The following is a 25,176-nucleotide window of genomic DNA, read 5'->3' as shown; positions in this document are numbered from 1 at the left end:
TTCCAAAATTTAAGGTATGAAGACACAGTAACACTGCAAGTCCAGCAGGTCAGATCAGATACCCTTGAGCAGCTATGCTGTGCACAAGATTTGATGCAAGTTGTAAAATCCTGCAGTAGAATGACTGATTTAAATTGTATGTGGGGGTCACATTTTTGAGTGCTCTAGTTGACACATCACTCTCAACAAGTAGTAGCTAGCAGAGCAGGAAACTAGTTCTTTTGTTCTGAACTTTCAATAAAGCATCGAAGTATGGCACACCTTCACCTATAATCTCAAATTCAATCTTACCACCTCATACAGCTTTGTGCACAGAGCAGATCTTATGTAAGAGTGCATGCTGAAGATCACTTAAATGCTATGGCATAGCTATTCTGAAACCATTGAAGTGGCATGTAAAACAGCCATACCAGTAGCATGACCCAAGGCCTAGAGATAATATTGCCAGCACTATTCACTGCCAGAACCTTTAATTGATGCTTTGTATCTACTGTGTCAATGCAGTAACGAGGGTTAAAAGTAGGATTTTCTGTGTCAGCCCAGGCTCTGTATTGAGGACCTACAGAATAAAAGATCTAGCTACTACAAAACAATATTTTTAAGTTAAAACTAGGAAAGTTTCCAAGACACGAACCAGTAGCTTTGCATCATTAGCAAGCTATGGAAATGTATTAATGTAGCAGTCTTGAAGGCAATAAATCAGCCAAATAGTTACATCTTTCATTTAAAAGATCTGATGTAAACATCAGTGCCAACTAGTCTTGCACAGGGACAGGAAACCTTTTCAACTGTGTTCCATCCCTTTTGTAGGCAACCTGCATGTTTGGCTGGAGGAAAGTGAGTTTTGTACAGAAACTACGATACTTCCCAGTCATAAGTGTCTCCAAGCAAACTAAGTATTACTGCAGTTCAGTATCTCTGTTCACTGACTCGATTCCAGTCATGCAGAAGCACTCAAGGAGGGCACGGAGCAGATAACGAAGCAGCATGACTTGGAATCTGGAGGCCATTTAAATCCCAGGCCTGAAGTTCCCCAATCCTAGTCTAGAATCATCTTTACACCACTACCTATGAAAGCTTGTCTACAAGCAAGAATGCAGCAATGGCTCCTGTACTGCACTATATTGAGGAGTCCCCTAGCTACAATGAGCCAGTTTTAATCTCCAACATCCCCCAAAAGCTTCTGGTAAAAAAATAATTTTTGGAAGACTAATCATGCAATACAGTATTTCTGGACAACTTTGTCAAAAGAAAGGCCATGTATCTGATTTATAGAATTAAGTGTTTCCTTATACAGTGGTGCCCCGCAAGACAAATGCCTCCAAGACGAAAAACTCGCTAGACGAAAGGGTTTTTCGGTTTTGCATTGCTTCGCTAGACAAATTTCCCTATGGGCTTGCTTCGCAAGACGAAAACGTATTGCGTTTTCTTAAAGCCGCTTGAAGAGGCGCAGTTGCGACGGACCGTGTTTCGCAAGATGAAAAACATCGCAAGACGAAAAGACTCGCTGAACGGATTATTTTCGTCTTGCGAGGCACCACTGTACAACTATGGACCTGACACACAAGCAATATTTGTAACTTAAAATGGGAAGCCGCCAACACAGAACTCAGTGCAGCATATTTAAAGCACATTTTCAAAAACGTGCACTTCATACTACAGCCTTAATGGGGGCTAGCATTAAGGGAGAACCTTAGGGAGTTAAGTGGCTATTCCTTACCTTCTACATGTGCCACACTAACCTCAAATCAAGCAACATCCAAAACCAACCCATGGCTGTATCATGCCATTGTTGCACAATAAATCAACTCATCTCTAATGTGGCCAAATTTGACATTTTAATTTTCTCCTACAGACTTTTTAGGTCTGATCTTACACAAGATTTTTCATACTACAAGCCCCACTTCAGAGTACCACTTTAAGAGGCATGTGATACACAGTCCTAGTTATGCAGAGGAACATTTGCAATGCTGTACAACTGGGAGCGGGGAACCTCTGGCCCTCCACATGTTCCTGAATAACTACCATCAGCAGAGTCAGGGAAGGGAATTGCTGTTCAACATATGAAGGGCCACAGGTTGCCCACTTCTGCTTTATGTGAAAGTTGCTTGTAATTACTCCAGTCTCAAAAGTTGCAACATGAAATAAGTCTAACATGGCTTCTCTAAGTCAGCCTTCTCCAACCTCATGCCTTATTAATATTCTGGACAAATGTCCTTAAATCCAGAAAGAGTAAACTGTCAAGGAAAATGAGTTGCAGCTCAAATATTTTTGAGTGTACCAATTGAGAGAAGGCTGCTTTAAGGTTACCTTACCCTTCATGACGTTACCACAGGCATATACTATAATTTCCAACTGTTTAAGCAAATTAACACTACAGTATAGTCACAAGAATAATGTACATCATTTTATTACAAAATTGTTAAAAAAGTAATACAATGCAATAGTATGCAAGACAAGGTTGACTACCAATTTTACTACCATTTTTTTTAACTCTGCTCAAAATCAAGCTGTCACTGAATCCAAAGAACCATTAAATATGCCTGAACATTTGACAATATCAGCTTTTAAAAATCTAACAGTAGTGGCATTCAGCTACTACTTACATTAGAATACAGGTCTCCCTACAATCACATTACCTATACACAATTCTGTACAGTTTTTATACTGAAGCTAACAATGAGCTGCACTCGACTTCACATTCTTAGCAAAATCATTGACTTTTGAGCACAAAATCTTTACAGCAGCTTTATAACTTCACTCTTCATCTTCATCTTCCTCCTCCTCCTCATCTTCCTCCTCTTCTTCGTCTTCTTCCTCGTCATCATCTTCTTCAGGTTCTACTTTCTTCTTGGAGCCTGCTGGCCTACCTGGACCTTTCTTTCCTGCATCACCCTTCCCCTTGGCACGATATGCTGCAACATCCTGCAACAGCAATGCAAAATTTAGTTTGAAAAAGCACATCTTCAGAAAGATAAATTGGGATTTCTTCCCATTTGTTCTTTGGATTGCTTCCCGACACTTTCAAAACATGTTCACAGCATCTATTACTCTCCCCATGGCAATCATCCTTGCTGCCATGTCCCTTAACAACAACATATAATGTAAGACTATGAACCTTAAAAACAGCAAGCGATGCTACTGGAAGACTTTTGCTTTTTACTGAAACCAGTTACTTTTGCATAGTTTTCCACCAAGAGAGCTGTTCTTTAGGTGGTCTTCTAGTAGTGTTCTCAGGGCCAGTACCATTTAGACTCACCAGTAGAAACTATACCCTCAGGCTATTTTCTAGGTCATTACTGTACCAACATTAACTTTTGCCAAATAATCAACACTAATTTTCAGTTGGCAATTCATGGTCCCAAATAGTAAAACCATAATGCACATGATTAACAGAAAACTAAAAGGAACACATTACCTTCTCATACTTCTCCTTTAGTTTTGCTGCCTTCTGCTCAAAGGGCTGTTTGTCTTTTGCTGTTTGCTCAGACCACATTTCGCCTAGTTTCTTTGCTGTATCACCAATAGACAAACCTGGGTGGTCGGTTTTTATCTTTGGGCGATGCTCAGAACAAAACAGGAAGAAAGCAGATCTACAGGATGAACAAAGACACTGTGTCAGACAACTTGGCATGATTTCAGATTAAGGGGATGACAGAAATGTTCCACTCATTTTGAAATTAACTTACATGCAGACCAAAAAATCATATCTTTTATAAACTTACGGTGGTCTTTTGGGGGCGTTGGGGTCCTTCTTCTTCTTCTTCTCCCCTTTAGGAGGAATATAACTTTTCATCTCCCTATCATAGCGAACTTTGTCACCCTTTGCCATGTCTTCAAACTTGCCCTTTTCTTTTGCTGACATTGTCTGTAGGGAGGGGGAAAATGGGTGTTAAAACCACATATATTTAAGGTTTGGGGGCCTTGGCAACAACCAACCACTAAATAGAGAGAGCAACATCTCCACATATTATATACGTTAAGAAAAACTGCAACAATATACTGGAAGTCAACGATAAGGCAGGCACCATATCCAAACAAGCCAATTTGTTTTTTCCACTATGCTACTTCCTATTTTTCCAGATTTGCTTTAAAGCCTTTTGTTTAGCTACAGACACTAGAAAGGAAAAAAATGAATTCCTGCCAAACAATGGTTGTAAGAATGAGTTGGGACTTACAGAATTCTCATACAACCGATGAGTACAAGCATTTATTACAAGTCCAAGAATGGGCAAAATAATATTCTGTTCCTCCCACAGACCATACAGAAGACATTCCTTTTCCAATACTCCAGAAACTGCCTGGAACAAATATACACATATCTAACATTTATTAATATTTCTTGCCAATTTAAAGTGGGGAAGGCTTAAGTAAAACTACACTGCCAAACCTACAGTTGGTATGTGAACCTCCTCATAACATATTCCAGTTCCTTTTAATTGTAGTTTAATGAGAATGTGAAGGAGGCACGGGCAAGAAGGTGCAAACGTTAATACATCCAGTAGGTGGCCATTTTCAATCTGCTTAACTTTAGCAAATTTGCTTTTGTAAGATATCCTGGCAATCTGCAAGTTTGTCCCAAAGAGCTGAGGAGTTCAAAGAGTATTATGGAAATACTCAGAACATCCAATAGTTTTCTGTAATGTACTGTAATGAAAAGTGAAGCATTTTAACGTGGGGAGTAGGAGACACAATTTGGCAAACGCGGTTTGGAAGTAGCTTAAAAATGCACAGCAGCCTTTATTGTTGCAAGATTTCAAAGAACTCTCCTTACAAATTTACGGGCGGGGTTTCACCATGCCTTTTTAAAAACATGCTAACAGCCTAGTAAACTTTGAACTTGCTCTATTCCTTCCATCCCCGCTTACAAAACTCAGCCGCTCCTGCAAATTCGCACTGTTAGAAACTGCGGCCGCCGAAAAGAGCTCGGCAAGGGGGTGGAGGAGGAAGGGAAGCTGTTTATCAGGCGGGCCCGCTGGCAGGCCCGACTCCAGCTCCGTTCCCGCCTTTTAAGTCCTTGGGCGGGCGCGAGCAACTGCAACGCGCGCCAACGCCGCTGGGAGGGGGAGGGGGAGCTTGCTGGGAGGCGGCGCCTAGCCGAGCAACGCCAGGCGAGGCGGGCGGGCCCTAGCTGGGCCTGGCCGAGCCGCTTCTTGCTTACCCGCCATTTCTCGGAGCATTTCTTGGAGAAGTCGGAAAAGTTGACCGAAGTGTCCGGGTGCTTCTTCTTATGCTCCTCGCGGCACGTTTGCACGAAATAAGCGTACGAGGACATCTTGCCCCGGGGCTTGTTCGGGTCGCCTTTGCCCATGGCTGCGGCAACGGTCCCTGATCGGTGGGGAAAGCTGGGTGGGTTGGGGGGGGAGGAAAAAAAGAGGGAGGGAAAATTAACGAGTAAGCAACGAGGAAAAGAGGTAGCGGTCGCTTACAATGAGGTTCGCATTCCGGGCCTTCCTCCCCTGGCGGCCCCCCCAATGGCCTGTGGCGACCCTTTCCCGCCCAAACTACTTCGCCCCCCCCTCCTCCGCGCCTCACCACCAACCGCTCTTTCGAGGCTTCTTCACGGGCCTCGGAGAGGCTAGAAATTCATTCCTCCCCTCGCACAAACTCTTTCCTGCCCGAAAAAACCCCGACGCCTTCGCCCCCTCAGCCTGCCCCACGGCTCCCGGGTCGCGTCAGCCCCAAACAGCCCAGTCACGGTTTCTCAGCCGCGCCCCAGAGCTCAAGCCGCCCCAGCCCCGCTTTTCTAAGAAAGGGTGGGGGTAAAAATTACACGTTTGTGGTACTTAGCCCCTCGCCTGGTGGAGCTGAGGAAGAGAAGCAGCGGCTGTTGGCGACGTCGAGAGAGGGGGGTCAAGGAAAACGCACAGATCACCTTCCTTCGCCGCAGTCGAATGGGTCGTTTCCAACGCACTTGATAGCCTCTTGTTTTCCACAGCCCTACCCGCCACAGCAACTTTACCCGCAAAGCTCGCGGCGGGGCCCGCCCCTTAAGCTCTCCGATTGGCTGCCCGGCTGGTTTGAACCTCGTCAAGCCTCGCCCCCGCGCCTTTCGGAGCAGGCGATTGGCTGAGGGCTCATTCGACGCCGCCAGCAGAAGTCGCTGTGTTCGGTCGAGAAAGGGGGCGGGAAGAAAAGAGGGCGGGGGGGAGGGGATTGCTTGCGCTTCATACCCGTTGAAACCGGTTAGGGAGTGTGGAGAGAGTGGGATTAAGAGCGCGCCTCCGATTGGAGGGCTGGTAGGGCTGGAGGGAAAAACCCGCAGAAACCCCTGTCATTGGCCAAGGCATAAACCAGGAGTTGCTATTGGTTCGAGGAAGGTGAAATCGCGTGGTTTAAAAATACAAAGGAGGAGGGGGAAGGGAAAAGAAGTGAGAAAAACAAGAAGAGCTCCAGAGAAATAGGGGGGAGGGGGGAAACATCTGCGGGTGGCAACAGTTTTACTGTGTTTGAGAGGGAAGGAAAACAGCTCGGGCGGGAGCGTATATGAGTTTGTGCTTTGCTCCTTGTTGTATGTAAAGCTGTTGGAAGCTGCACTAGCCTCTGGCTTTAAAGAGAGGGCTGCACAACATTTGCCCTTTAAAAGCGGGCGGGTTGGGGGCGGGGAGAGAGGTCTTGTCCTCAGTTGTCCATTCAGTCCGACTTCGAGGGACCTTGGACGCCCAAGTAACCGTGCCGAGGCTCGCCGGCCGCCTTTATCTATCGCATGTTTACTCAGAAATTACTTTTCTCTTCTGCAAACCTCGCTCTGGCTGGAGTGAGGAAGCGGCTGCAAATCATCCGTGTAGATGATTTGCTGCCTTTTGAGGAAGTACCTCACACCCCTCTTCGCCATTCTTGCTACAGCAGATATAACACGGGTGCACGCCTTGCTTCTTTCCCGTGTTCCTGCCGAGCCTTCCCTCCTTTACTTGCTTGAGGCAACTTGAAAGTTTTCGCATTGCCGTCGCCACCTGTTGCTGCTTCTCTTCGCTGCTTCCACGCCGTCTGCCTCATGGTCGCTTAGCCAGCTGTCCTTTACTGTAAAAGGCTGTTGTCCCATAGTCTGGCCAGCGGTGGCTGTCCCTCATCGATCCTCTTTAGCCCGCAAGCGGGGGGGGATATGTTTTTTGAACAACTCAAAAGCAGAACAGCCCCTCGTCGTAACTTTCAGGGCTGTTCTTGTGTATGGGGTGAGGAGGCACGTACCTTCCCCACTGAACCATAATTGCCAGAATTCATTACTATTATTATTTAAAAGGATTAAGTTTCTACTGATTGTAGAGCCTGAGATAATAGGCAAAATCTACAGGCACCTTTCCCCGCACCCCCGCCCCAGAATACCCTAATCCCACCTTTCAGTGTTTTACTTTGCTCCTCCTCCTTGAAAATTTTCTACAGGTGCCCATGATTGACAGACTCCCTTAAACATAAAGAAGAGGCCTTTGGTACGCACACTTACCTACTTGTTAGTTTTCATTTATTTAATGGACATGGAAAAGATCAAATATTGCCAGTCCTCTGTTACGTTTCAGAATGGATAAAATGTAGGTTTATGTTCTGGGTGTATGTGCAGTATTTTTTTCCATCATGTTTAAGAATCACATTTAGTTATATTGATCTGCTGTTTGATTTGATGGTCCTAAGGGGCAGCATCCAAAAACACTGGGAATACTCCAAAGGCACCTGTAATAACAACACAACTACACGTTCCCCATCCTCTGATGAGATGCCTGATAAAGCATTAAAAAAAAAGTCTAGTGTATGTGTTTGATTACGGGTTCCAATATAATTCCCCATATTTACTGTGTGGTGATCTTAAGGGAATAACTCCTCCGAACTGTGTAGAATGTGAATGTGCCGCTTTCATTTGGTACAGTATTGGGTCCCTCCAGAAACAAAATGGTTAGATTGTGCTCAAGTGAGTCACAAACAAAGGAATGAGTATAGCATACATAGCATATATTCCTCAAGAAATCCATGATCATGGATATAATGTGCTACTCCCCTAAGACAACCTCACTGCTTGTGTTAATCTTGTGTTATAAGACTATAAATTCTAGCAGTAAGGAAGAGCAACTAATGTTGCAACAAGTTCTGATTTTGCTGAAACACAGAAATCAAGCCTGCTTAATTTTTTATTTATGGTAGCACTTAAAGGCACAGTACCTGGGTTGGAAGGGGGTGGAGGAGAGGAGGCAGCATTTTTAAAACTGTTAGTTGGTAGTTTAAAATATTAATGGCTGATCTATTAGAGTACAGTACATATCTAAGTGGCTTTTAAAAGGGGGTAGCAACCAGACAATTTCTATCATCCATTACATACAAAAACAAACTATGCTACTGTGGTAGGACTGGGGCTTGTATTGATGCTGGTTGCACAGAAAGGCCTTACTAAGGTGCATAAGGTGAGAAAGGGTTTTACTACTATGTCTTACCCTCACACAGGTGCTAGCATGGCTCAGTTGGTAGAGCATGAGACTCTTAATCTCAGGGTTGTGGGTTTGAGCCCCATGTTGCATTGCAGGGGGTTGGACTAGATGACCCTGGGGGTCCCTTCCAACTCTACAATTCAATGATCAATGATCACATGGCTACTATCCTCCTCTTTCCATACACACTATACAGTGGTACCTCAGGTTACATACGCTTCAGGTTACAGACTCTGCTAACCCAGAAATATTACCTCGGGTTAAGAACTTTGCTTCAGGATGAGAACAGAAATCGTGCTCCGGTGGCGCAGTGGCAGCAGGAGGCCCCATTAGCTAAAGTGGTACTTCAGGTTAAGAACGGACCTCCAGAACGAATTAAGTACTTAACCCGAGGTACCACTGTACCTTCAAAGCACATCCTTTCCCTCAAATAATTTGGGGCAATGTAGTTTGTTAAGGGTTGCTGGGAACTGTAGCTTTGTAAACTACAGAATTCCCTGAGGAGGGAAATAATGTACTTTTAAAGTATGGTGTGTACACATTAAGTCTCAAGGGGATTCCCCACCGTGACATATTTTTAAATCACTTAATGTTCTTTTATAGAATATGAGACAGCGGAGCAAGGGAAACTACCATATTTTTCGCCCCATAGGATGCACCGCCCCATAGGACACACCTAGATTTTTTTGGAGGGAAATAAAGAAAAAAAATTATCCCCCCCCCCCCAGGCGCGGGGCTGGCGCAGTAGTAGCCGCCGGGCGCGCGAGGCTTGCGGATAGCTTCCTGAAGCCTGGAGAGCGAGAGGGGTCGGTGCGCACTGACGCCTCTCGCTCTCCAGGCTTCAGCGAAAGCCTGCATTCGCCCCATAAGACGCACACACATTTCCCCTTCATTTTTGGAGGGGGAAAAGTGCGTCCTATGGGGCGAAAAATACGGTAATTCAACAAGTAACCATGATTTGTGTTCCCCGAGTGGGAAATGATCCACGAATGCAACACTTCCTAGCAACAACTTTTTAGACCACAACCCTTTAAAGTTTCTAGGTTAGGCCCATGCATTTTCATGTGCTGCCTCTTCCTCAACTCACTGAAAACTGCTAAAACAACGTGCATTGTTGTTCATTCCCAAATGGGAAATTGTTCTTTAATATCAGTTCACTAACTAAGATCTTAAACCATGTATGTTATTTAAGACTCTGGTTAGAAAACTGACCTTAAAGGAGCATTCCGTATTTTGGAGTATTGTCATTTAAGTTAACCAGGATTGGTGGGCTGCTTGGAAGAGGCAAGGGGGAGCACATGTTTCTGACTATTGTTTTCAGCTTCTGTGATCACACTCCCATTAACTGTGCACTCACTGCATTTCCAGTGCCAGGTGTTTAATCTGTGTTCACAGATGTTATCCAAAATGTGTATGTATCCTGCACTTTATTATAAAGTACAGCCTCCCCCGCCCTCAATCAAGTCCAGCTGAGCAATTAGCCTCTCCTAGAAGCAGCTGGGAAGGGAGAAGAGGCGTTCAGGGATTATTTTAAAAAAATAATTATATAAGTTGTGTGTGTTTCATATTAATTAAACTCCCCCCAGTATACTAGTGTACTTGCTTTAAAAAAAAATCAAAGGGCATATTTTTTTTGGTAGCATATGCATTTTCATATAAATTGATATAATTATGCACTGCACGGGTATTTTGCAAAGAAATAAACTAACATACTCTACATCAAATTAACCAAATAGGTTTTGTCAAGGTATTTGCCACTGGCGTAAAGAAAAACATGCTAAGGTTGCAATGCTTTATATATATAATTGGCATATCTCCAATTAAACACAAGTGGGTCTTAACATGCCTAGGATACATAATGAAATGAGTTTGATTTTTTTAAATATAATATCTATTAGTATAAGCATTCAAATTTCCTATGGTCCTCAAGTCCTTCACTAGTAAATTTTAAAAGTAATATTTAATAGACCTTTCCACTAGGCATTTAAAGGCTATGTGTGAAGAAAACTTTTTGAAGTCCCATCAGATCTTCTTTTTTAGAAGTATTCTACTTTGCTGTACTTCAAAACAGCAGCCCTGGAGCTGTGATTAAAGAAACAGGCTTGCCCTTTATATCCTGGCACTGGGATTAAGCCAGATAGTTTCTTAAGGGAAATAGTTTCATTCTGCCTTTATATTGTGGTTTCCTTCCCTGCAGAGTTGAAGCCGTCACTGAAAGATTAGAGTAACAATAAGACAGTAAACTATTCAGAAAGAATCTGTCTTTTGCAGCAGAAAGTGCTAACCAACATTTGGCACAGTAGCTTTTGGAAGAAGAGTTATATGGGAAGTGAATATAGAAGAATTAATCTTCATGTAACAGAATGATCTGCTTCAGGGCACAAGTTGCTAAAGAATGTTCCTCTTTCAGATGGTTGGAGTAGAAAACAGGGAAAGCAAAATAAACAAGGGATGAACATAAGCAAATGCTGTTACACATACTTAGGCTTCATCTCAGCCAGGAATGGAGGTTTTAGCACTTACAAAGTATAGCCATGAAATGAGGTAAGAAATGAGATTCTGAATTTAACTTCCAGTTTGGAACTCTGATCCTAAATGTGACTTTCTAAACTTATTTGCTTCAGTGGAATCTACTTTCAATTTTATTTGTATTTCCAACCTTATTGCTACAACTTTTAGAGTTAACCACCCCACCCCAAACACTCAGTGAGTTTAATTCTTGCATGGGTAAATGCATGATTTAAAAGTCTAGTCTGTAAAATTAGTATTCCTAATGCAAAGTAACATTTGAGTGACATCCAGCAAGTTTTTATTTTCCTACCAGCACATTGCATTACTAACAACCCTTTAAAATTGTTCAGATATAGCAGCTGGTTAAGAAAATATTTGCATTCCTCCTGACAACAGTAAACTCTTGGAAGCACGTGTTCCAGGATGTATACTGACTCTTGTTGACTTTCAGATCCAATGCAGACATTGGTTTGGAGTTTCCAGGGAAACATTTGTGCCAATTCTAAAAGGCCCTACTGTATACCTCCAACATGGGTTGCTTGTGTTGCAACCAGATGCTATGGATGTAACTTGGGCAGTCTACACCCATCCTTCAAATTCTTACTGAGTTGCCATTGCTCCCCTGCTGGGCACATGCCTCTCTCCCTTTGCTTGGCTTGGAGGAGAGGTAGGTTGACACTGCTGCCAGACTGCTTCCAACCTACAGCCAGGCCACAAAACTAACTTGGCATAGCTGTAGTCATTACATTGCCTGGCCATCTGTGCTTCAGATTCAGAGAAAGAATGAGGAGCTCAGGTGCTGAGAAGGCCAGTCTTAAGCATATCCAGTGCCTTCGGCGCCCCCCCTTTCCCAGAATTGACCTTTTTTTTAGGGCTGGAGGAGGCAAGCAGTGGCTGGAGGGTGGCTTCTCCGGCAGGAAAGAGGCGGAGGCTGGACGCAGCGCCACCTGGCTCAGCTGGCCGCTTCGTGCCATGGTGGCCACGGCAGGCAGCACACCGAGTGAGCAAAGGCGTGTGCGCTGCTCCCGCCAAGCATCGGCTCGGTTTTCCCCCTTTTAGCCTTCTGGTGCCCTACAGAATTCGGCGCCTGCAGGCTAAAAGGGAAAAAAACCGAGCCGATGCTCTGCAGGAGTGGCGCATGCACCCTTGCTCACTCAGCATGCTTGTTCGGTGTTCCCCGGACTCTCGTCTGGTGCCCTCCAGAACTTGGCGCCCCGCGCCACTAGCCTCAATGGGTAAGATGGGCCTGAGGCCAGTGCACAGAAGAAAAAGGAGTTAAACTACAATCCTGACTCCTCACAGTGAATAAGCCCCACTGAATTCAGCAGAGCTTTCTTCTGAGTAGACATGGTTAGGATTGTTCTGTTAGTTCATTAATGAACTATATGGCACCGTCAAATGAGTATGGAGAGGTAGGTATTGATATATTCTTAGTGATTGTTCCTTGAGTTTGGCATTTATTCTACATACCCTGGGGAGCCCTGATGAAGTATAGGAATTTCCTGGAAGTGAATTTGTAGGTTTTACAAGTAGGCTTTCAATGGCACATAAATATATGGTATCTATGTCTTTAATCCAATGTGCACATAGCAGGACTTCTGAGTAAACATACGTAAGATTGTGCTTAAGTCTTTGAAGTGTGTGACGTCTCCAGGTTTGAGGGTACGGAGGTTCAGATTATGTGTTCTCTCTCTTTCATAAATATGAGTAATTAGAATTTATAGAAACTGTTTCAAGTCAAGCTCAGGTAGTTTTGTGTCCACAGGATTCCAGGAGCAGGATTGCTTTGGTAGAGTCAGTCAATACAGTATATTTTTATGGTGTGGATTGGGCCAAGTGAGCAAACTGAAACTTAGTCCAGACAAGACAGAGGTGCTCTTGGTCATTTGGAAGATGGAACAGGGAATAGGGGTTGAGCCTGTGCTGGATGAGGTCACACTCCCCCCTGAAGACACAAGTTTACAGTTTGGGCATACTCCTGGACTCAGCCCTGAGTATGGATGCCCAAGTCTCTGCAGTGTCCAGGAGTGCATTTGCACAGTTAAAGCTCATGCGTCAGCTACGCCCATTTCTTCAGATGTTTGATTTGGTCACAGTGATGCTTGCCTTAGTTACATCCTGCTTGGATTACTGTATTGCACTCTACGTGGGGCTGCCTTTGAAAAGTGCTCAGAAACGTCAACTGGCTCAAAAGCTGCAGCCAGATCATTGAGCGGAGCTGGTTATAGGAAGTACCGGTATACAACTCGCTCCACTGGCTGCTGGTCTCTTTCCTGGAACAACTCAAAGTGCTGGTTATCAGCTATAAAGCCCTATACAGCTTAGGTCCAAGCTATCCAAAAGACCATATTCCCTTATACATAACCTACGCAGGTTTTGAGATCTTTAGGTGAGGCCCTTCTTTTGGTCCTGCGTCCTCACAGTCATGCCTGGGAGGGATGCAAGAGAGGGCCTTCTTGGTGGCTGCTTTGGAACTCCCTCCCTAAAGAAGCCAGATTGGCTCCCTCCTTGTTGTGCTTCTGCTGGCAGATGAAGAGTTTCTTGTTCCAATAGACTTTTGGGAACCAACTGGTTTTAAATAAGGGCTGGTGCTGTGCTGTTTTTATTGTAATTATTTATTTGGTTTTAATAGATGTTATATATGTATATAGCTCTACTTATTTCAAGGTTAAATTACTTTTTAAAAAATTATTTTTATTAAATTTTTTCCAACAAAATATACCATAATCAATACTAAATAAAAAAAAACACACACACACACACAAATTGCATTTTACATTACAAGTGTCTTAATCAAATCCTGCAAGTGAGTTCATTTCAGTACATTGTTTCTGTATATACTGTACATCATAACAGGTTTAATTACGTTTTAATGATAGCTTTTTCTATTATTATTATTTTTAGCAGTTCTCATTTTTATATATAAGCTGCCTTGAGTCCCTGTCAGGGGAAAAAAGCAAAGTATAAATAAATATATTATAGTAATGCTTTTTTCTTATTGAATGGGATAGGCAGAGCATGAAAATTCAAGGCTCTGCATGTTATCACCAGAGTATCCTTGAAGAGAGGTGTTATCTGGACAGAAAGTGAACTAGCCAGTTTTCAGCTGTTCTGTGTCTTTTATACGGAGAAAATCAACAAAGTACATTATGCAATGCCAACAGATAAAAGCAGAGACATATACGGTAATAAGTATGTAATGCTTGCAGAATATTGGGATGCAGCTGCTCTGTCCTTAGATATTGCTTTGCCTACATTTTAACTGAACTTTCTGCTTTTGACATGGAAATTATATGCATTTGGTATGTGGGGCGTTGTTGTCATTTATGCATGTCACCCCTCATTTCTCTTTCATGTCCTTCTGAAGGTCTCCAGGCAACTGTCAGTGTAAACATTGCGGCTGCTGCTGCTGCTGCTGCTGCTGCTGTTGTTGTATTGGACAGTGTACATAATTCTTCCTTCAGTCAAATAAAACCTTATTCCAAGTACTAAGAACTGCATCCTTTGAAAGTACTTTCAGTTGCTTTTTGCACAGCGAAGAGATTGAGCAGGGATGACCATCTTCAACACCTTATTATTTATTCATTGCAGTTATTAATTACTGTACTTTTCAGGGCTCACCTCCAGCAAAGCAACCTACCAAGAGAAATAAAAATATTAGAAACTCAGAGAATAAGGCATTGAGTTGAATCAGATGCAGACTCATAAGAATGGGTAACACCATCAAGTTTCTCTTAAAGAAAAGAAATGGTAAATGATAAGTTTTCAAGGCCCTTTTTGCAATTGCCAACCCTGAGGGATAGCTCACTTGCTAGAGCATGAAACTCTTATAATCTCAGGGCTGTGGGTTCAAGTCGCATGTTGGGTGAAAGGTTCCTGCATTTTAGAAAAGCAATTGTACATTATATTTTCTTTTTTCAGGACATAGTATAAAGCACTATGAATCCCAGTGCTCTGCGTGTGTTGCTGCTGTTGGTGGTGGTTGTTTTTTGAAGAGAGAGTGAGTGAGAGAAACCGTGGTGCCTGAACATGAGTGAGTCCACTGATTGAAGTAGCAAATGCAGTATGTACAGAAGCGGGGCTTTGCTTCTCATTTTAAATTGAAACATTGTTGGGGGTACCATTGTATCACGAGTCACCCTCTTTTGGTCCTGATACAGTATAAGGGTTTTCTACTTCTTTTTGTGAAGCCTCTTCAGTCATTCCACTTGAGTACACACAAATATTTTTTACAAAGAGGATTTTGTAGAATCGCGGCCGCTTAAAATCTCCCTGGTTTCAAGTGTAACTCTCCTCAGTGCTTTTACCCAAGGCCTACTTCTCTCCCCCTCGAAATGACGACGATCTCGGAGGCAGCGTCATTTTAACTGCCGGGAGATTATCTGCCCGAGTTTTGTATTTAACTCCGGACACGTGACAACACAAAAGGAGTTTCTCTCCGAGGCGAGCGCGTTGTGACCTAGGCGTCTGCCCTAATGGATGTCTATGAGGTGGGGAGGGAAATTCCCAAAAATGAGCCCCAGCCCCAAGTCTAAAGGCTCGCTCCCCCAACACGGTTCTGAATGTGCTTTTGCAAACATGCAGCAGGCCCCAAGGAGCTGTTGGTAACGATTACAAAAGGTGTCCGTGGAGAGGAGGGGGCGGGCGCGCGGCGTTGCTCGGCTTTGCACTGTCACCGGAAGGCAGCAGCTGCAAATTCGGCTGCGCCGGGGCTTCCATGAACACAAATGGGAGAGGTTACTGCGGCTTGAGCTGCAGCAGCACGAGGCAAGCTGCTCCATTTTCAACTTTTCCGAAGCATATCCGTTTCAAATGCGCTAACGGCCGCGAGGGGCTTACTGAAAGCGCCGCCTCTTGTGTAACTAATGCGCCCCTCACGTCCGCGGCTGTGGAAGGAGGAACGCGGTGCTTGCTGCGTATACGTACTTGGACTGCGTCTTTCTTCCTTTATTTTTGCAGCCAAGCTAACAAACGCATTAACTCTTCCCCGTTGCACACATCCTCTAAGAGAAGGCGGAGCTGGGGGAAGGCGAGCGGAAAGACCTTTCTGGTGCGTGGTTTGCAAGCATCTACCTCGCTACGAGCCAGTAAAATGGCCTGTTGTGTTGGTGCGCGCGCGCCCAGGCGAGGAGACGCTTGCAAATTCGTCTGCTCGCTCCCTCGCTCGCTTTGGTAAATATACTTAACCCCGGCGGAGGGGGCTTTGCGCAGCGGTGCATTTCGGGATCTGTAGTCTCTGGCCCCGTCCGCGACCTGAGCCAAAGCGGTGCCGAAAAACTACAACCCCCATGAGCGCCTGTGGAAGGCGGGGGTAAAAAGAGAAGGAGCAGGAATGGGGAGGGGGGCGGAGAACACCCCAAGCGCACACAGTAGGGCAGGTTGCTGCTGCTGCAGTAGCAACAGGGAAACCGCTGAAAAGTCCGCCGCACATGACATGAGAGGGAAGGAAGCGGAGTTGCTCTGCCCGTAGCCTGGAGGAGCAATTTGATTGCTCGGAGAGGGCGGGCGGCTGCGCGCAGTGCGGGACCCGCTGCTCGAAGGGAAGCGATCCCTCGTCCTGTCCAGTCTTTCCACACACAGGGAGGAGAGGGTGTTTGTGTCTTTCCTCCCTCCCTCCCGGTGTCCAACAGAGGACGGCAGCGGAGCGGACGTTTTCTGCTTGCCGCCCCCTCTCCAAAGAGTTGCAGCTGCGGGGTTCAAGCCCCCTACTCTTCCCTCCCCGCTACCCCGAGGGGCTCGGCGCAGGCGGCTGCAAGGAGAGGATCTGGGTAGCTCTCGCGCCCTCGCCCGCTGCTGCCTTCCCTCCCCTCCGCTCCTTGACAAAAGGGGCGACGGAGGCGGCGTCTGAGCGTCCGCGGCGGGGCGGGGGGCAGCAGCAACACCGCCCCGTTGAGTTGTACTTTACTTTCGAGGCATCGGCTGCCGGCGGAGAAAGCCCGCAGCCCGGGCGGAGGTAGGCGATGAACGGCTTCGGCCCCGACGAAGTGACCCGCGGCGGGGGAGAAGCTGCCGCCGTCCCGGCCGTGGTGGCCAACGCCGCCGCCGCCGTGGAAGTCCTGCCGCCGCCGCCGCCCCTCCCGCAGCCGCCGGCCGGGCTAGGAGCTGCTTCGTCCGCCGCTGCGGCTACGGCGGCGGGCTCGGCCGGACCTCCGGGCGCAGCGGGCCCCGGCGCGGGACAGCTGTGCTGCCTGCGGGAGGAAGGCGAGCGGTGTAGCCGAGCCGCGGGCAACGCCAGCTTCAGCAAGCGCATCCAGAAGAGTATCTCGCAGAAGAAGGTGAAGATCGAGCTGGACAAGAGCGTAAGTGCCGGCTCAGGTCACTCGCTTTCCTTTGCCGGGATGGCTTTGTCGCCTCCTGCCTGAACCCACCCGAAGGCGTAGCAGTTCGGCGACGCCTGCTCTCCCTTATTTCATTTCGCTCTCCCCCAGCTCCGCTGCAAGCACAGAAAACATCAGTAGCCCCCAGATCTCCCTGCTTAACATTGCACGCTGCGATGGAGGAGGAAACAAAAGCGAGCCGAGGAGGGGGGAAATGAATGGGCGAGATGGTCTTCCTTGGGAAGCCCAGTGTTACGCGGCATTCCTTGCCTTGTTGCCTCTTTGTAACTGGGCGACCTGGCTGGCGTTCAGTCCCCGGGAAATGCCCTGGAAGGGGGAGCCCAGCTAATAGCCATCGATCTCCTTGCCCATTCCCCTTGCAGCCCATCCATTCCCTGCCCCGGGTGAGTTAACAAGAAAGAAGGAAATCAATGAAAGGTGTTTGCGTGGATAGGCTGTTATACCACCCCCGCTCTCTTTACGCGGAGTACGGAGGCAGTAAAAGGCAGTTGGATTTGTTTTTTGCTCTGCTTTCTTCCCCCCGCCTCCCGTCATTGAATGGTTGGCCGTTGTGGGTTTCTCCCTGTTTCTGTTGTGTGTGCCCTTGCTGTATAGTTGGCTGCGTGGCTGACGTTGCAAAAGCTGGGCTACTGGTCTTTGTAAGTGCGGGTGGAAGTGGCTGCTCTCTGCTCTCCCCACCCCCCTTCGGTTTTGCTTTTGCTTCTTCCCCAACCCCCTTTTACAAATCGTAGTGATCGTGTGTGCACGTCTCTTCGTAAGAAATCCCGGTTCTCTTTCGCTTTCTCTCAGGACCAGCCGTGTGTGTGTACGTGTGTGCTTCATGGAGTGTTTCTGTTTCTCTAGAGAGGGCAGTACTTGGCTGCTCCGCCTCGTGCTGCAGTGTTGCACGTCCTACTTTTGCCACTGTGTCGTCTTCCCCTTGGCAGCCATCAGGCTCTCTCGTTATAATCCTTTCTCTTTCGGCGAAACACCCTCAATCGTAGGAAACCCTGAAGGCTGGTCGTCCGACTTGTCTTCCTCATTCTTCCCCCACCCTCCCTCCCTCCATCATGTTTAAAGGAAAGGCGGAGAGAGAGAAAACCATTTAGTACAACAGACATTCCTCAAGTCGGAGCACGTTAACCTGCGGAGTAAATGTCTGCCGGCTCATGGCTCCCTAATGCATGGCTAACACTGTGCTTGCGCTTTTTAACTGGAACGAACAAGTACTGTATTTTGAATCTCTTTATTTTACTGACTCAGTTAACAGTGCATTGTTGATGCCTGGCAGCAAATAAAGGCTGCTAATAACATACTGCAAATATAATACCAGGAGGTAACTTGAAGGGTTGGTGGGGGAGGTGTTCCTCAGTTTGCATTATGAAAGTGATATTTCCAAGTAGTTCCAAGTAGATTTTCAGTCCATCCTGCAGGGTTTTTACTGTAAATCTATTGATAGTTCTGTGAGGATTTACTCCCCACTGAGTATATTTAAGATTGCAGCTTTAGGATGCTGCTTCAACACACTTTCTAGGTAGTGAACCCAAGTGGAAGCAATGGCCTTAAGTAAATATGTTTGAGATGTACTGTATGCTGTTAAGTGTCTTCAGGTTGGCATTTACACTCTCGAGTTTGTTTTTTTAAGACAGTTTTTGTGTACAGATGTATTAAATTAAAAAGAACCCTTTGGCCCTGAATCTTGGCAGCTGCTAACTCAGTTACAGCATCCTAAATTTTGGATTTCCAATCCAAAGAAACATAAGTTTGTATAGAGAATCTACTCTTGAAAGGTGGAAATAGTGTTTACATCCATTAACATACTAAATCTTATTAGAAGTAACAAAAAAGATGCGACTTTTGTCACTTTCCTTTCCTATCCTTGCATTCTGCCCACTTTTGTGAAAAGGCTTTACTGAGTTTCTGATAACTGTATTTTTACTTAGCCAATGGGAATAAAATAGTGGTAAAAGGCATTTCCTGAGCCAAGCTGGTAACACTGCAGTAGCTTGTTAACGTAACAAGATTCTTCTGGCAGCTTTTGGTACCCTTGAATGTGTTTGTGGCAACTTGACCCTTTTACTGAAAATCACTGGTGTCCTTTAGTTTGTGAGTTGTGAAGTTTGAGAATGTTGTTGTTGCCCAATGTTAACCTGTTGTTTTTTATTTTAAAAACTTTCAGGCAAGGCATCTTTATATTTGTGATTTCCACAAAAATTTAATTCAAAGTGTCCGAAACAGAAGAAAGAGAAAAGGCAGCGATGATGATGGTGACTCACCAGTGCAAGATGTTGACGCTCCAGAGGTAGATTAATATTCCTGGTATTATCTCCATGTAGGCAAATGTTTTGTGGAGGCCATACAAAATAATGTTGTTGGGGTTGTTTTTTTAAGTGCTAGGTGATAGACATTATTTTTTATTACTGAATCCCACATGCTTTTGTATGTTTACTTTATTGTTCCTTGATTGTATTGACATTTAAGCTCATCCTTTCTAAAAAAAATGAGAAGCTGGGAGCATGAAGGAACAGACCAGTCTTCTCCAGTCTGCTGTTCTCCAGAAATGTTAGACTGCAGCTTCCATCTTCCCTGACCGTTGGTTGTACTGTGTGGGGTTGATGGGACTTAGTCTAAAACAACTAAAGTGGGCATCAGGTTGAGGAAGCTAGTGCACTAGATGGCCCCAGTGTACGATCTGTACAAAATACTTGTCGTAGAGTTGTCTATTTGAAGTTCCGTTTCATTTGCTGTGAAGCTCCTTACTAGGCCTGCTTCACAATGTCTCTCTGCATTTCCCACCGCCTCAACGTGCAGTGTGGATCATTGCATAGGCAGCTGCTGAATACTGCATAATGGCTATTAGTCCATCTAGTTCATAATTTTGACAACATCCATCCAATGTTCGAAGCAGGCTTTTCCCAGCACCTACTACTTTAGCTGAGGTACTTTAGCTGGAGTTTCATGGGGATTGAAACATACTACTACTACTACTACTAAAGGGACACGTGTGGTGCTATGGGTTAAACCACATAGCCTAGGACTTGCCGATCAGAAGGTCGGCGGTTCGAATCCCCATGACGGGGTGAGCTCCTGTTGCTCGGTCCCTGCTCCTGCCAACCTAGCAGTTCGAAAGCACATCAAGGTTCAAGTAGATAAATAGGTACTGCTCTGGCGGGAAGGTAAACGGCGTTTCCGTGCGCTGCTCTGGTTCACCAGAAGCGGCTTAGTCATACTGGCCACATGACCCTGAAAAACTGTCTGCAGACAAACGCTGGCTCCCTCGGCCTGTAAAGTGAGATGAGTGCCACAATCCCAGTCGGTCATGATTGGACCTAATGGTCAGGGGTCTCTTTACCTTTATCTTACTACAATTAATAATAATAATTTATTTCTACCCCGCCCATCTGGCTGGGTTCCCCAGCCACTCTGGGTGGCTTTCAACAGAACATTACAAACAGAATAAAACTTCAAACATTAAAAGCTTTCCTAAACAGGGCAGCCTTCAGGTGTCTTCTAAAATTCGGATAGTTGTTTATTTCTTTGACATCTGATGGGAGAGCATTCCTCAGGGTGGGCACCACTAGTGAGAAGGCCCTCTGCCTGGTTCACTGTAACTTCACTTCTTGCAGTGATGGAACCACCAGAAGGCCCTTGATGCTGGACCTCAGTGTCCGGGTTGAATGATGGGGGTGGAGATGCTCCTTCAGATATACATGCAAAACATGTAATCTACCATGTTTAGAGTTTAGGACTTCTGACACTGCCTGTTCCAGGTGGTGGCTGTTGCTGGCATAGAAGCTTCATGTAATGCAATATACGTAAGATGCCAAGGGAAAGCACATTGCCCAGAAATTTCTGTGCATCATGCACACTATAAAATAACTTGTTGACATGGCCCTTGAGTTAACAGAATCTTGTAATTCCCTTGCAGGTTGATCTGTTTCAGTTGCAAGTAAACACACTAAGAAGATACAAAAGGCACTTCAAATTACAGACCAGACCGGGACTTAACAAAGCACAGCTTGTTGAAGTACGTGCAATTTCACTTATTTATACTTTAGTAAAAAGAAAGAAACAATGTGCTAGATTATGTGGCTCTTTTGAACTAGAGTTCTCAAATCCTTGCATTCTGACGACTTTCTTCTTTCTTTTTTGCTGACGATTGTTTCCTTGGTACACTTTCATACTGATGATTATGCAGCTTTCTGACAGGGTTAGGCTGTAATCCTATGAACATTTTAAATGGGAATAAATCTTGTGGGTTTTGCTTCTAAGTAGGCATGCATAGGACTGTGCACATGAGATGTAACCAAGACGCACATGAAACAAAATCATTTGGGATGCTAAAGCCCTAAGCAGGTAGTGAAGGACCCTCAAGGATACCTGCAAGTTGGATGGCTGGGCAACATAATGATGATATTTGGTATCGCTGCAAAGAGCCTGAGATAAGAGAGCACCAATTCACATAAATGCTGGTGGAGGTCTGAATTGACTTTAACCAGCTAAGAAAGAGGTCCTGGAGACACAGTGGAAAACTAATCGAAAATGTCAGCTGAGTATGCTGCAACAGTGGAACAGTGTATGATAATGATTCTTTCAAGCTTGTTGCATTGTGTGGGTCATCTTAGATTCTACAAAGCTAGAGGAAGCCTTCAGCTTAAGGCAGACAGGTAGTTCTTTATGCAACAACTTCTGGAATTCACTGCTTACCAGATGATTACTGGATGTTGTAATGTAGACAAAGCAATGGAAGGTGGCTATTAAGGCAAACACTGTTTTTGAGATTCTTAGGGGTGTTTCAGAAGTTTGGAGATCCTTTTGGAATGTTTCATTTGGTTTAGCATTCTCAGTATTTTGGTATCATCTACAGACCTGGCTACTTCACTGTCTGTTTTTATTCTAGGTTGTTTTTGAATAATTAAATACCCAGTCCCAGTACTACCTTTTTTGTAGCCCATTGTTCTTCCACACTTCAAAATGTTGAACTCTTGAACAAGTTTTCAATAACAACCGTTACCTTTTTGTATGGACTATTTTGTCTGGCTTGGTAGAACTATATCTCTCTCCCTGTTTAGGGACCAGACAATGTTGGATCCAGTGAGTTGGAGCTACGCTCCTTCCAATTGCTTTGTGCTGAAATGGACAAATGGGAATAGTTCCCAGTGGCTCCAGAGTTTCCAGTTACCACCACTGCCTTGGCCTCTGTATTTGGACAGTTTAGGACAGACTTCGCCACTCTGGTGCCCTCCATATATTTTGGTCTACAACTTACACCAGGAACTGTTCTGGTCAGGGCCAATGGAAGTTGTAGTCCAAAACATATGGAGGGCAGCAGGTTGTTAACTGATTTAGAACATATCATGGGTTGACTAGTTAAGTGCTTATGTGATATGTTTTTGCATTGGATGAGTGTAAGAAGAACATTCTGTATTCCTTGGAAAATAGGGTAGAATGCTTTATCACTGATATTCCTAAACTTTTCTGGGAGTTTTTTCCACAGGGAAAGTGAGACAACAATTCTTTAAATCAGTATAAAATAAATGTAAATGTGCTAATACAATACTGGTGTCTTGTTCCTTGTGTGCCAATTGGCACCACCTATTAAGTTCTGATGTTCAAGTTCTAAGAACTTGTGTTCGAAGGCCAGGCTAGATTCTGCTGTGTTTTCTTCATAACTAATACCTACTTATGTTCAAGGATATATACTTTTTCTTGCAGATAATTGGGTGTCATTTTCGGACGATTCCGGTGAATGAAAAAGACACTGTGGCCTATTTCATCTACTCTGTGAAGAACGATAAGAACAAATCTGATCTAAAAATGGACAGTGGTGTTCACTAAATAAGCAAACTTGAAACTCTGCAGGTGTAAAGACTGTTTTGGATTTGCTGAAGATTTCTTTGTAACTGGTATTCAGATGGAGAATTCTGATATTTTTCTTGGGAAAAATACTGCTCATAAATGATATTTCCATGGTAAAAATATTTTAAATAAATACTATTGGTGTTGCTGCACCTTCATGTGTATGGTGTCTGGCAAGTGTATAAGGCTATTACTGTATATTGCTTTTCAGTTTGTAAAAATAAGCTGAAATGTGGAACACCCTCCAAAAATATCTCCTATAAATCTCTCCTGGGCTGGGAGGGAGACAGCTAATGGTGTCAAGGTCGTGCTTCATGATGAATTAATTTGTGCTTCAGTTGCAAAGATGATTGGTTATATTTGAATAATACGTTAAGAGACCTTTGTGTAACACAGCTCTTAACATACTTTCTGAAGCTTTTTCCTCAAGTATCATCTTTTGTTTGGTTAAAAGATCATGCCAAGCCATGGTTCAGAAGTATTTCTTAGGGGCTGATATGATGTCTGAATTGGCAGACCATGACATATGCTTAGGGTGCCAAACCAGACACAGAAACCATGGTTTGAAATGAGTTTTAAAGCAATAATTTGTGCTTTTTGATGGTTTTAACACAGTGCCTGAACATACTATTGGTATGGTTGTTGCTCTACTGCCCAAGGTTGCTTTGCCATAAAAGAGGGGAATAAACTTGTAAGTGCTGAGAACAGAAAAATTGAAAGCAGACAACTGACTATAAGGCAAGGTTTGTCTATGTGTATGTTTAGAAGCTCCAACTATGGTTTGGGTTCTAAACTGTGGTAACATAATCCACAGTTTAGCAGGATGTTCAAAATGAATCTTAATATTTGCTGTTGAGTCTTGCATACTTCCAAAAGAAGGTTTGGTTGCAGTTCCATATTAACTACCACAGTTATAAACAACAAAATTGTTTATTGTCTAGCGCAGAGCTTTCCAAACTGTGTGTTAGCGTATCACGCGAATGCTCCCAGGGCTGGAAAGGGGTTAGTTTAATCTCCAGTTTGCTAGCAAAACTGAATTACTATGGTCGCGAAATGATACATCTCTAAAAAGTGTGTCACCAACATGAAAAGTTTTGAAAGCTCTGGTATAGTGCTTCTCCTATTGGGGGGGGGGTTATAGTTGACAAACCATTGATGGTGTATTACTCCCACAAATTTTAGTAGCTTTAAAAAAAGAGGACTCAGTGGCTTGTAGCCAGTATAGTATTCCCACTGGGGAATAGTGTTTTGTATTGCTTTCTTAAGTAATGTATTTTGCACTGTTTGACTTCTGCACTTCAGTAGTAGAAAAGAAAAACCACTCCTTTTGCCTTACTAAATATAACAGCTGTGATGTGAAAAGTGACTGTTATCTGCTGTTTGTAATATTGTGCACTATCAGAAGGTGGTCCAGCGGTTTTTAGCACTATAGGTGGACTGTCACATGGGTCCAACGAGCAATTTCCAAGTTGATCTGCTTTTTTGTTTAGGATGAGGGGGTGTATATACAGCATCTGGGTTGCAGATGCTCCAGTTGCCAGTTAAAATAGCTGGGATCAAGCTTCTTCTAGATAGAGCGATGACAGACAGGTGATTGGTGTCCTAGAAACTAACTGTGATAATTGGATACACAGTAGAAGTGGGTCTTTGTAAACGCAGCTTCAAGTGTGCGTTTCACTTGTTTCCTGGTCTTGGGCCCTGCTGTGTTGCATATTCTTTTCCTATCTTCTGTGCCAGTGCACAGTATGAGTAAGCCCAAACCTACATGCTATCTTCAAACCACCTGCTCTTCTCAAGGCCATCACCTGTACTGAAAGTCACATTTGATGTTTTGTCACTCCCAGTTCAGACAAGATGCAGCCTGAAAAAGGTAAGTGATACCTAAAGATCCTGTTTTATTTGAAACCCCAACCAGTGTTTGACAATTTGAGAACTTGGGTTTGAAATTGTGACTAGAAAAGCAACCGAAATCTATATATTAAATGCAGCACAAATCTACGCGTGTTTACTCCGTAATATGTTCCACTGTGTTAAGTAGGGCTTGTTTCCAGGAAAGTACAGTCGTACCTTTGAAGTCG

General features: G+C 44.5%; 2 protein-coding genes and 1 long non-coding RNA gene across 5 annotated transcripts; 2 read left to right on the top strand and 1 right to left on the bottom strand.

The window, feature by feature from the left end:
• Positions 1-24: 24 nt before the first annotated feature.
• LOC308595213 lies at positions 25-2,460 on the top strand. The gene is made up of 2 exons (XR_014011924.1): positions 25-1,283; positions 1,535-2,460. It is a non-coding gene; the product is annotated as an uncharacterized lncRNA (long non-coding RNA).
• Positions 1,817-5,950, bottom strand: HMGB2 (high mobility group box 2). 3 transcript variants are annotated; one of them, XM_081209137.1, is made up of 5 exons: positions 5,799-5,950; positions 5,162-5,345; positions 3,726-3,868; positions 3,419-3,593; positions 1,817-2,925 (listed from the first exon to the last, which is right to left on the bottom strand). In XM_081209137.1, the coding sequence occupies exons 2-5, from the start codon at positions 5,309-5,311 to the stop codon at positions 2,758-2,760; spliced, it is 636 nt and encodes a 211-aa protein (XP_081065263.1). In that variant the 5' UTR covers positions 5,312-5,345; positions 5,799-5,950; the 3' UTR covers positions 1,817-2,757. The 3 variants fall into 3 exon arrangements, with proteins under 3 accessions (XP_081065263.1, XP_081065262.1, XP_081065264.1); XM_081209136.1 differs by having other exon boundaries at positions 5,774-5,949; XM_081209138.1 differs by having other exon boundaries at positions 5,876-5,893.
• A 10,354-nt stretch (positions 5,951-16,304) lies between these two features.
• SAP30 (Sin3A associated protein 30) lies at positions 16,305-23,250 on the top strand. Its single transcript, XM_081209111.1, has 4 exons — positions 16,305-17,221; positions 19,419-19,541; positions 21,168-21,266; positions 22,955-23,250. The coding sequence occupies exons 1-4, from the start codon at positions 16,883-16,885 to the stop codon at positions 23,075-23,077; spliced, it is 684 nt and encodes a 227-aa protein (XP_081065237.1). The 5' UTR covers positions 16,305-16,882; the 3' UTR covers positions 23,078-23,250.
• The last annotated feature ends 1,926 nt before the right edge of the window (positions 23,251-25,176 follow it).

The sequence above is a fragment of the Podarcis bocagei genome (assembly GCF_964188305.1).
Source record: "Podarcis bocagei genome assembly, chromosome: 9".
Taxonomy (NCBI): Eukaryota; Metazoa; Chordata; class Lepidosauria; order Squamata; family Lacertidae; genus Podarcis; species Podarcis bocagei.
This window is presented reverse-complemented; position numbering and strand designations above follow the sequence as displayed.